This window comes from Vanellus vanellus (genome assembly GCF_965231255.1).
Source record: "Vanellus vanellus genome assembly, chromosome: 6".
In the NCBI taxonomy this organism is placed as follows: Eukaryota; Metazoa; Chordata; class Aves; order Charadriiformes; family Charadriidae; genus Vanellus; species Vanellus vanellus.
The window spans coordinates 53,416,289-53,429,038 of record NC_138911.1 but is presented as its reverse complement, the minus strand read 5'-3'; the positions used below and the strand labels follow the sequence as shown (position 1 = coordinate 53,429,038).

At 39.8% G+C, this 12,750-nt stretch overlaps 1 protein-coding gene across 2 annotated transcripts in view; it reads left to right on the top strand.

The window, feature by feature from the left end:
* Nucleotides 1-12,554: 12,554 nt before the first annotated feature.
* The window catches only part of TTC7B (tetratricopeptide repeat domain 7B), a gene marked incomplete at its 5' end in the record, with an annotated part of 153,719 nt that continues 153,523 nt past the window's right edge, over nt 12,555-12,750 (top strand). For both annotated transcript variants that reach the window (XM_082485834.1, XM_082485833.1), the window contains one exon: nt 12,555-12,675. In XM_082485834.1, coding sequence (XP_082341960.1) covers nt 12,555-12,675 — 121 coding nt within the window. The remainder of the gene's footprint in view (nt 12,676-12,750) is intronic.

Below are 12,750 nucleotides of genomic sequence, written 5' to 3'. Positions count from 1 at the left end.
GAAACAGGGGGAAATAAAAGTGTTCTATTAACTGAGTTAAAGCATTTTGGTTAACACTGGATTAATTGATTTTGTAGTTAATCCAAAGTAAAAGTAGTAATGAAGCATTGCAAAACCTAGTATGCTATAATGCTATGATTTTTGAAAACTGATACTTTATTCTGAGGTAGAAAGGGATCCATACTATTCACACATAAAACCACTTATTAAAATGGGCAACCAGTCTGGCTGTATTCACAACATTCATGCAGAAGTCTGCTAACTTCCTTTGAAATGCTAACAATAAAGCAGAGGTAAACAGAACTCTTTAATTGCTCAGGAACTGCTCAAAAACCTATCACAGATGAAACTGCAAGCTGATAGCAAACTTGCTGCATTTTTCTTAATACAAAGATAATTTTACTTTGTCGAGAAATCAAGCTTCAAATCTTAAAATTGACATATTTATGTTCATCTGATTTTCCTTGGTTTTGTTTTTTGTTTTTTTTTTTTTTAAATATGTTGTTGTTTTAGTATGTATGGTTTATTTTTAGTATGATAGGTTTATTTTCGTTAAGTAAGAGAAAATCAAAGGATTTAGGCTAAGGCCTGGTGAATAACCACAAGAAGTCTGATGGGAGAGGTAATCACTCTCTTTAGCTAGTTTAGTTCAAAGTATACATATATATTACTGATATTTACTGATATAACTACATCTAACCCAAGTACATTTTGCATCAGTTATGGGTGTGATTTTGTGTGACACAGTCAGCTATGCTAAAAAAGCTTTCCAGTGTAGACTAGTCTTTGGAATTACAGCGAAGTGAGAAGAAAGGGGGGGAACTTGTATTTAAAGACGATGATGCTAAGAGGGGACAATGCTCAAGGTTTGTCTCCAAGTTACGCTGGCAGAGGTGACTAGGCAATAATGTCATTGTATTGTTTGTAGAAGTGTACTCATTAATAACAGTATGCATCCTTTTTTGCCTTTAGAATCAATATACAGTGGAGAAGAGAAACTAAATTAATTCACAAAAGCAGCAAGTACCTCAAAGCTTTTCTCAGATGTTTCCTTAATGAGTTCTCATTCTTTAAATACATGGCTCAGCTGTACATAATAGTTACTCTGTTGAAGCTATGCCTACTTGTGGGAACAGGACACCACTGTCTAATGATGCATTCATTGTACAGTGATTGTACAAATTGGAACTCGAGGTGCTATATCCCTGCCGCTTTTAAGTTCAGGTGTTAACACTGTTCTACTTAATATGTATTGCCGTGTCAGTCCATCCATACGCAGCCCTGGCAGGTCACTTAGTTCAATTTTAAAGCTGTCAGATTAAAAGGAAAACTTGAGATCTACTCCAACACCAAAGTGAGAACAGGCCTTTAATCTTAACCTACATTTGAATTACAAAAATGAATAAAAGCTTGGCATTGGCTTTCAACCTTGACAGTCTTATTAAGATGCTGCTGCAGCTAATTTTGATGCTTACAGATATCTTTACTGTACTGATCTCTTTCACCTGTAAAGAAAGAAACCTGCAAAATTATTTCCTGTCAGAAAAAAACTGTCTTTTGCTAGAGTCCCAGTAGAAGAGATCATCCATAATTTCTACCTTTGCTTCTGAAGCTGTAAAGGCAAGAAATGAATTGGTGATGGATTCTGACAGCTGGTGATGAAGGAGCAGGCTGTGTTAATTTGCAGTAGGTGGAACAGGGCGTGCTATTTCTTGTGTCAGTGTGGGCAGGGAGGGGGGAGAGGGAAAGAAATGGGAAGAAGGGGATGCTGAGCACTTTGCCTTGCTGTAACGTACAGGACATTCTGGTTGCGCACCATTGCTTTTGAAGAAGCAATGGTCTCCACATTTAACCTAAATCTTCGAGAAAAAAACAACACATTCACTTGTCAACTTTATTCTTGGAGGGAAATGGTGCCATTTTCAAATAGTAAAGGCAGTAACATGGACACTGATTTCGTTAACTCACTATATGCCAGTTATCAACAGATTACAGTGAAGTTTTCTTTCTGACAAGTGTGCACTTCTCTACAATTCTGAGTCACATCAACAAAGTGCAAAGCCTTATGGCAGATAAGTAATTGCAATGGTTTATTTTACCCAATATCAGGATATTCAGAAAATGAGTGAGGATAGGGTTCTGATTTTGGATGTGGAAAAGCACTAGAAGGGAGGATCATTTTGCGAATGCAGTGGTGGAAGAAATACAAGAAAGCCGTTTTCTGGAAGACTGCTCAGAACTCATCAAAGATTTGCAGAACCAGATGGCAACTGAATGCTCCTGTCTCTACAACTGTTAAAGCCTACCATGCTGATCTGGAGGATGGTAAGCCCAACCTGTTGTGGGACAGTCCTGTCAGAGCCACATGTTTATGAAAATCTGTTGTTGGGGCTTCTGTCTTGGAGGAACTTCCCCTCATTTATAAGTCTTGCTAAACGTCAGGGAATGAACAGTGTTTGGCAAATCAGGTTCTCTAGATGTGTTGGAATGATAACTGTAATGAAGGTTTTGATCTTCAGTCAGCCCATTTTCTGCTCCAGGCCATGGTGTTCAGAAATAGGAAGAGATTTTTTTTGTTGCCCTAAATTGCGTAGTTAACCACTGTGGTGGCTTCAAAGTTAATGCAAAGCAATCTGGAGAAGTACATAATGTATTATTAAAAGGTCAACCTTGGTTTCCCTTAGGACAGATTCTTGCCAGAGCTGTGCACAGCGCAGAGCAGCACCACGGGTCTTCCGCTTGGATAGCTAGTGGTCTGCGTGTCCATTGTTCGTCCAACTTCTCAAGTTGTGCTGGGAACTCTTCTCACAGAAGAATTAAAAACAAAAACAAAACAAAACAACAAAAAACTGGACATCTGAATGCTAGGCAGATGATACTTGGATGAAGGCAGTTTTGTAGGTAATAACCAAGGATGTTTACTGGCTGTTACATTATACACAACTTTTATGGCAGCAGGGAGAAGTTCGTTATCTGAACAAGTCTCTAAGACAGCCTGACAGTACTTGAGCTGTTACTGATCTCCAGCCCTATCAGGAGCTTGGTTTTTGGAGAAAAATGTGTGCATATGCCTATATGTTTTAAGTCCTACTGTGTAATGCTATCAATATACCTAAAAAAAATCCCACATTCTTCTAGTGTACTTTTGGGTTAAGTAGGTTATGCAGGTTTTATTTGTGGTTGGTTTTTTTTTTTTTTTAAATTATTATTATTTATTTTTACTCCCCTTAGTTCTGTTCCTTTCTTGAGCTTACTATTTATGTTAACCCTCTTATCTCTTTGATTTCTCTAGTCTTTTTGGTTGTCCTGAAAGGCAATGCATGGATCTTTCTGCCCAAAAAGAACTGTAGAGTCAAATGTCCAATATACAGAAGGAATAAAAATATGAAGGAAGGCTATGCAACAAACCCTTCCCTTTATCCGAAGTGTTGAAATACCTAGCTTAAAATACAGTGGTCACTGAATAGGTATTTTACTCTTCAGACAGCTGTTATATTTGATAAAAGGAGTGAATAGTGTTAGAAGTACAAAAAGAACAGTTTTAAAAATACAAAAAAAAGAATAAAAGACTTTTTTTCTGAGAATGAGTGCAAACCAAAAGGTACAAACTCAACACCTTCAAACTTGGATCTAAACACACGCTGAACAACAGGTGTCAGATCTGGCTGACTGATTTGCCTTTTACACTTTGAGGTACGGTAAGTTCAGAAGCATGTGGCAGAAATTGGCTTTGTGCTGCAGATGTGGAACTTCAGATTTCCAAGAACCTGTACTTGTACTCAGCAGGAGCACTAAGAGGCTGAAAGCTGGCACTTGTTCCCCAGAAACTTTTCTCATTAACTGTGTGAACTGAAGATAAAGTCCACAGAATGATAGTTCACATCCGTCCCCAACCAACTGCAGTCACAGTAACATCATTGCTTTCTACTTTTGTTTTTATCAGGCAGCTAAAAAAAGCACACGTGTTCTGTTGTTACCTGGTCTGTGTTGATAGGTAGAATGATCTTCAGGGCAGTGAAGCAGACTGGAAACTATCTGTTCTGTGGTTTCAGGCAAATGCTAGACCTTTCTGAGACTTCTTTGATCATAGAATGATGGAACGGTTTGGGTTGGAAGGCACCTTGAAGATCACTGAGTTCCAACCCCCCTGCCATGGGCAGGGGCACCTCCCACTAGTCCAGGTTGCTCAAAGCCCCATTCAGCCTGGCCTTCCCTGGCCAATTTGTTCCAGTGCCTCACCACCCTCAGAGTGAAAATTTTTTTTCCTAATATCTTTTCTAAATCTACCCTCTTCCAGTTTGAAGCCATTCTTCCTCATCCTATCACTACATGGCCTTGTAAAAAGTCCCTCTCCAGCCTTCTCGTAGGCCTTCAGATACTGGAAGGATGCTATAAGGTCTCCCTGGGGTCTTCTGTATTTTAAATAAACTGTGGCTTAGTCCTAATCTTCCCTGCAAATATCTAGTTGAGCTTCTCATAGAAAGGAGCTATGACATAGCAGACTACATGAAGAGGAAAAATTTTGATTTCTGGAGAATATCAGAAGATACAAGCAGAATTTGTCCTTCAGCCAACAAGCACAAGTATTAAGACAATAGAGTTCTGAAAGGTTGAGTAGGGCCACACAAAGTAAGTCACAGTGCGTAAAGCAAACTGACTGTTGCAAGAACATAAGAAATGTCCTACTGCATCAAACCAATGAGACCAGAAATGTGTGCAGCATTCAAGGTGCAGGCGTGCCATGGCTTACAGAGTGGCAGAATGATGCCTGCTGCTTTGGTTTCAGTAGCCCGGTGTTTTGTATGCTGCTGCTGCACAATGCAGCAAGGATTTGGGGGAATTGTCCGTGAAGTCCTACCTGACATCCCATGTAGAACAGGGTATCAAATGTAAATCAGTTGGTCTTATGTAAAGCAAAAAACTTGTGTTTGACCAATTCATGATACCTGAAAAGCATCCAGTCTTGTTTTGAAGATATTGAGACTTGAAGAATCCACTGCCTCTTTGGAATTTGACCAAATAGTTAATTATACTGATAGATAGATTTTTTTAAATCTGTTATATAAATTTGTCACACATCTCCAACTTTGTGTTCTTATTTTTTTTCTCTATTGATCGACTTGTAAATGCTATTTTCTTTACGTGAAGTTTTATTTCCAAAACATAAATCCAGTGTTTTGCTGGTTCTGCCAATTATTATGGCAGAGATAGATGGTTGGCTGGGTCTTTTAACTCATATTTGCTGTGTGGAAATAGCAGCTAGCAGTCCTGTTACTGGGTCTACATTTTGCCAGTTCTTAGTGTTTCTGCCCAACTGGAGGACAGATCTTTTGGAATTTGTCCTTCTTCCCTCTCTGCTAAGGACCTTGCTTTTGGAACATCATAACGTAACCTTGTATGCAAATTCCCAGGTTTTTCTCTTAAGGTCATGTCAGGCTAGGCAGGCTATACTCTGCTACTGTCTTATCATAGAATCATGGAATGGTTTGGGTTGGAAGTGATCTTTAAAGGTCATCTAGTCCAACCCCTCTGCAGTGACCAGGGACATCTTCTAATAGAACAAGTTGCTCAGAGCCCTGTCCAACCTGACCTTGAATGTTTCCAGGGATGGGACATCTACCACCTCTCTGGGCAAGCTGTTCCAGTGTTTCACCACCCTCATTGTAAAAAATTTCTTCCTTATATCTAGTGTGAATCTACCCTCTTTTAGTTTAAAACCATTACCCCACTATTTCTGCCTGCGTTTGGCACATAGGCACAAGCCCAGTGTCCTCACGATGCCCCTGGCGTTCCGTGAGCTATTCAGAAGCACGTGATGAGACCGAAGGAGGCAAACCTTTATTTTAGGACTTTTGTGTACTAATTCTGCATCTACGGATTTTTAAGCCTTCTCTGCAGTTATTGATGTCATTGAAAAATCTAAAATAAATGCATGGTTTTCATTCTTTCCAAACACATAATGAAAATAGTTGCTGAACACTCCTTTATCTGTATCACAAACGTTTTTCTTACCTCTGGATAGTAATGAACTGATGAGGTTATTAGAATTTTTTCATTATCTTTATCCTCAGCAACTCCTGATCTCCATGAATTCCTCTAATTTATTTTTGTTTTCTTACCCATTTGTCATAGTACTTGCAACATACAGCAATTCCTGTTAATGTTTTAAACTGTAGCCTACAGGTTTAAAAACTTTCAGAAATTATATGTAGTTTTCTACTCCCTCTGGTGGTTTGACAATGTAGTTGGCAAGGGGTTTAACTGCTGATTCCAATGGCAACAATGAAAATGTTTGAATGCAGTATGACACTGTAGATGCTTCAAATTTAACCATCATTGTTTGTCCCAGAGGCATTTAAATAGCAATGGAGAAAATATTTATGATTATTAATAATACAAATAATGTTTATTACTAATAAGTACCTAGGGACATTAAAAAAAAAAAAAAAAGAAGAAAAAGTGAGAATTCAAAGCTTTTCTTCTGTGTAATAATTGAATTTATTTAAAGGGATTGAACTTAGGAACTAAAGAAGAGATTTAACTCAACTGCTGCACTCAGTAAATTCAATGTGAGAAATACGTGATCTTCATCTTCTTTTAAGTGGTCACAGAAGTGCAGTTTGAAACAGCGATTATGTGAAGCCACTGATTCCTGTGTAGACAGAAACTGATCTGGGAATAAAACCTAAGTATGATTTTAGCCAATAAAGTAATGAAATCAAACAATATTACTACAGAGAGAAGAGCTGCCACTATTGCTTTGCTACCTAAAGAGATTTTATTCAGATTTAAGGGGAGGTTCATATTTACCAAAATCTAGCTTTCTAATTTCCTAACATGTAATAGGTATCTTATTTTTACCCTTAAGATATAGTTAAAAATAATGGTACATGGCTTATTTTCTGTGCTGATAGAACAAAAGGAACTGAACAGCAGTGGGCTAACTAAAGTGTAAGAAGCTTGCAGCTTTCTAAACATACATAATTATTATTTTTTAAAGTCCAAAGTAGTTCTGTTCTGGACACTTTTTGCATAAATGAGTCAAAAGAATGGGAAGGTGTCTTTGCCATAGAGGTTCAATTTGTCTAGGAAGATTTTTTTTTTTTTTTGAGTTCAATCGAGAGATTAAGCTACAGTCTGGATTGCATCTAAAATTCAGCTGAACTATGTCAGTTTTGTTATTTTTTGTTACTTTACCTGCTGCCCTAAGAGCATCACTGTGTGCGAGAAGAGTTTGAAATACAACAGGAAAGAGGTTTACCGTGAGTGTAACACAATGGAAGACCCATGGTTAGACCTTACCTTGGCTCTTCCCTGAATTTAAAAGTAGCCAATGGATTTATTTGAAATCCTTAGACCTGTGAACAAGACTGAAAAGTTTTACACTGGCACAATAAATGTGAGAAACAGCAGACTACGGTATTTTTCTTCCCATTTTGATTCCTGTTAGTTACTACATTTTAATGTAGGATAGCAACTTTACTGGCAATATAGCTTTGTAAAAATACAGTTGTGGAACAAGTAGCAATTCAGATACTCGCATCTATTCAGCCTATAAACACCTGCGAGGTGCTTTTTTTAATTCTGGGAGGTGACATTTTATTCTTTTTTTTTTTTCCTTTTTTTTTTTTTTTTTTTTTTGTACATGTAAATATTTGCATTTGTGATGCAGAGGATATTTCCAGAAACAGTATGACAGGTTTAAAATGCAGTATGAAACTTTGGGCCAAAACAATATGATTTTAATACATATTGCTAGTTGAGTGCTACTCTTTGTTGCCCTTTCATTGGCAATGCCGGTTTCCATTTAGGATGGAATGGGCTTGGAAAGGATCTCATTTGGAGCCTAACTTTTTATCTTTTGCAGCACAGTTAATCATTAAATTTCAGATTCAGCCTATCAACAGCAGTGACTGTTAGCACCATCATTTATTAAAGACTAAGAACTAACATCAAGGGATTTCATAAAATAGTGAAAAATAAGTATTTTCCTGATTGTACAGGCATACCTTCCTTTTTAAGTATCAATTGTACTGCCCATTATTTGACAAGTGCATTATGAATTCAATCAGTTTGAAAGCAACAAACTACAAAATCAAAAGTCCATTGTGAAGTAAAAAATTTTTTTCCAGGTTCCTAAGTTTTCCTGAATTGTTTTTTCTATGATTTTAACTTTCAAACAGCAGTAAGGGCTTAATGGTTTACAAAATAATGTACATTCACAGATGGAACTATTTTATCTTTAAGAAAAAAAAAAATAAACAAAACCCCTCATCAAAGTACAAAACCTTGAAATGTGGAAAAATTTTGATAAAGCATATTTCACTTCTTATATGACTGTATCCCTTGCTATGAGGCAGGGGTGGCAGGTTTTATAATGTGCATGTCATCTAACTGTTGATTTTGCGGATGCTGTTCAGTCTCACTTTACTTCCATTTAAATTGCATTTTGATACTCTCAAAAAGGAACCAGGTGTCACTGGGAAATAATTTTCTTTAACAATTTTCATATGGTCCATTCTAAATTTCATGGAGATTACTGGCTTCAGTAGGAATGGAGAACTCTGCAGTTACCTTGTTTCACTAACAGTGTTATGCTAACTGAAAAAAAGGAGACTTAGATTTTTGCTTCTATAATGCTTATGAGTTGTGCTCTTCAGTGTAGAGGAATTAATTCTCACATTAATGCATTTTGGCCTGAAAATTTTTGCACTTCACCTTTGAGAAAATGGCAGACAGTAGTAGGAGGTGAATATGATTGCTGTAAAATACAAATATTTTAGTTCCATCTCTGATCACTTGCAATAGAATACATTTAACATCTTAATAGACATTAAAATGTTGATCTGAATTGAAAGGTAAGAAATTGGTAAAATAAGGATTTGTGCTGAGGAAAAGCTTCTTTTTAATACTGAATTTTTAATTCTATGTTATACTTTGTGGAGATAAAATAAGGACTTTAGTGCTGTCTTCTGTAACACTTTATTTCCCTCAAAATCATCTTTCTGGGATGTATGTTATAGAAACTCTGAGGAAAAAAAATAGTTTAAGTAGTCAGCAATTTGATTAACCTCTTCAGACAAACTCTACTTGGGGAAAAAAACCCAAACCATTGCTCAGTGGGCCTGACTAAAACCAGACTAGTAGGTAAACTTGCATATTAAACACTTTCCCTGTAAATAGTGACACAACACTTGCTGCTAAGCATTGATAGCCTTTGACACAAATTTGATGTTCAGCTGTGACCGGCCTGCTCTCTCAAGGGCCTCCATACCAGTGAGCTGACTTCAGCAAAGCTGTCACGAAAACAGTTTTTCTTTCTTTTTTTTTTTTTTTTTTTTCTTTTCAGAATGAAGGAAAGTTAGAACTAAGGTGAGATTTGGTTCCTCTCCTGCTACTTCAGCAGGAATAGAATTTGCCTAAGAAGTCAAAAACTCAGTCTAGGATAAACCCCAGTGATCTTCTAAGTTTGGTTGCTGCTCATGTGAGTTCCTAGCATTCAATTTGAATATGTTACCTTTAAAAATGTGAGTACTTTTCGAATTGTTTTTTTCTGATTCCTTGTTATAGAATGTTTTGTATCTTAGTAGAGATTAAAATGTTACTTTATTTAAGTCGGTTTATATTGTCTATAAATTTTACATTTTTAACAGTTTAAACCCCCATTGCTTCTATTTCCCCTAGTTCTGTAGGGAGTACTAGTGCAGAAAACTTCCTTATCAGGTTTATTTTCAGGTTACCTGAAGTATCAGAGTTACCATATTGGTGTGTTCCTGTGTGCTGAATGCTCCTGTTTCTTCATACCAAGCTCAGGCAATCACGCTGGACAATCCGTTATTTCTCTTACTGCCCGGTGTTTGGAGGGATTGGAGTGGGAGAGACACCATAAGGCAAATTGGTTAACCAATACGTCTTAGTTACTTTTCCTGCTTTTTAATTTTCCATCATTTTCAGAAGCCAGGTACCTCTCTATATCTTCTAGCTAGCCGGCTACCTCACCTTACAAGCAGACTATCTAGTTTTAGCAAAGTGCATGTATGCTTCAGTCTGTGCCAACAGATTACTAAATAGGCCATTTCCAGAAACCCACGCTTTGTTCCAGCTTGAAAAAAGTAAGTGGCAATTGGCAAAATATGCAGGATCAGACTTTTCTATAAACCTTTATGCTATTCATTCCAGATCTATTATTGTATACGATTATGGGTTCTCTACAGTGGAATCTTCTCAGAGCAGTCTTAGGTGTATGAAGTTTCATCAATGTTAAAGCACGTTTCCTAATTGTTCCAATGCATTTCAAAATATACTAATTCCTTTTGCATAGATGTCTCACTTCACAAATAGTAGCTATTGAAATAATAAACCTGACAAACTGTTATGTAAATATTTTAATACTATTCTTTTGCTGGTAGCATTTACTGAAATGATGCGATCAGTGCTAACAAAATGTGTTAAAATTGTTGTGAATAAATATGAATAATCTTCATAAGCAAATTAACTCTTTTCAAAAGTTGAAATTTTAGTTTTCATAGTCTTACATGTAAAAGAACTAGTAGTTACGGTGTCAAAGATTTTGAATTATCATTCCTTTCCTGCCTCATTTTTAATTTAATCATCTTATCTCTCCAGTAAAACACTGTGCTATAATCAGTTTGACGTTCTCTGGATCTTCTAAAACCTCATGTAAGCAAAAAATGCTTTATTGCATATTTCTTCTTTTGCTTTTCTTACAGTGTTAAATCTTTCCACTCCTACAATACTCCAGTGTATTTCTTAAACACTGTTATGTTCTGCTTCTGTTTCTATTTAACTTTTTAAAATCTGAAGTATACTTTGTTTGAAATTGGACTGTAACCCGAAAGGGTTATAACAGTGACTTGATAAAAAGGCAGATTACAACATCTAAATTCTGTTCTGTTATGCTTTCAATAGCACTGGTAATGAAAAGTAAATTAGTTGAAACACTGAGAAATACATTTGATACCTGTCATAGAGTTGGAATAGCTGTGATGGTCTAAGGACAGAAGCAAAGTGAGGTTAGTAGGAAATGGCTATCTGTTACAGTGGGGATACAGCTGGGGAATGCACGGACAAGCTTTTAGACACACAGGCCTGAGTCCGTTCGTGATCATTTAATGTTTCGATGGCAGTTGTTGATTTCCCATCTTTAAAAAGGTGCCTTCTTTTTCCAATCTTTCAGTCAATGATCAAAACCAAGCAAAACTTCAGAACTTGTTTAACTAAGGAGCAGGCAAGTGCTGAGCTGGTGGGTCACGCTGAGGTCCACCTTTCTGTGGGACAAGACGTGAAAGGGTATATCAGCTAAATGAGACCGCAGAGAAAGTGTGAGGTGAGATATGTGGATGGAGAAAACAAAATGGAGAATGCCTTTAAATGGATTTAAAATGCCAGAGTGAGTGTGGCTGAGTGGTTTCAAGGTGGGAGAATGTTAATGGACAGGAACTAATTTTGTGTTATGTTTTTTGGAAGTGGAAAAGTATAGCAGACGGCGTGATGGTGTATGTTCATCATTAGCCTGTGGAAGAATGAGATTAGGTGAAATACTGCATCCAGCTCTGGAGTCTTCAGCCTGAAAAGGACATGGACCTGTTGGAGCAGGTCCAGAGGAGGGCCATGAAGATGATCAGAGGGCTGGAGCAGGCTCAGAGAGTTGGGGTTGTTCAGCCCGGAGAAGAGAAGGCTCCGGGGAGACCCTACAGAGGCTTTCCAGTACCTAAAGGGGGCCTATAAGGAAGCTAGGGAAGGACTTTCTACAAGGGTATGTAGTGATAGGACGAGAGGGAATGGCTTCAAACTGGAAGAAGGTAGATTTAGGAAGAAATTCTTCATTATGAGGATGGTGAAGCACTGGAACAAATTGGCCAGGGAAGTTGTGGAGGCCCCATCCCTGGCAATGTTCAAGGCCAGGCTGGATGGGGCTTTGAGCAACCTGGTCTAGTGGGAGGTGTCCCTGCCTATGGCAGGGGGGCTGGAACTCAGTGATCTTCAAGGTGCCTTCCAACCCAACCCATTCTATGATTCTATGAATTTTCCTTCCCCCCCTCGTGCGTAATTGGTCACATTGTTCTAAAGGAGCAGCTTCTGCCGCTGCCCGCAGGCCCCGGCTCTACCTGCCCCGCTCCCAGCGGCCCCTCCAGCAGCGGGCCTGTCCCCTCTCTCCCTCTCTCTCTGCTCCGGCTGCCAGGGCAGCACGGCGGGGGCCCGACCCTGCCGGGGGGCGGACGGACGGGCAGGGCCGCCCCCGCAGCCGCGCTCCCCGGCCCGGCCCGGCCCGGCCCCGCTCCGCCCCGCGCTGCTCCGCTGCTGCCCGGCAGGTGGCGCCGCTCCCGCCGCTCGGCCGCCAGCGCGGCGCGGGCCGCACCACTCGAGTTCCGCCGCTCCAGGCGCCGCGGTCGCTGCCCCCGCCGCCGCACAGGCACCCGGTGCCGCCGCCGTCCTTTCTCCGCCTCCCCCTTCCCGCCGCCCCGGCCCCTTCCCCTGCCAGGGCCCATCGGCCCGGCCCGGCCCGGCCCAGCCCGGCTCGGCCCGGCCCCGCCATGGCCACCAAGAAGGCGGGCTCGCGGCTGGAGACGGAGATCGAGCGGTGCCGCTCGGAGTGCCAGTGGGAGCGGATCCCCGAGCTCGTCAAGCAGCTCTCGGCCAAGCTCATCGCTAACGGTGCGGCGCAGGGCAGGAGGCGGCAGGCCGCGGCGGAGGGCGGGGGGGGGGGGGGGGGGCGGCCGGTGGGCCCGG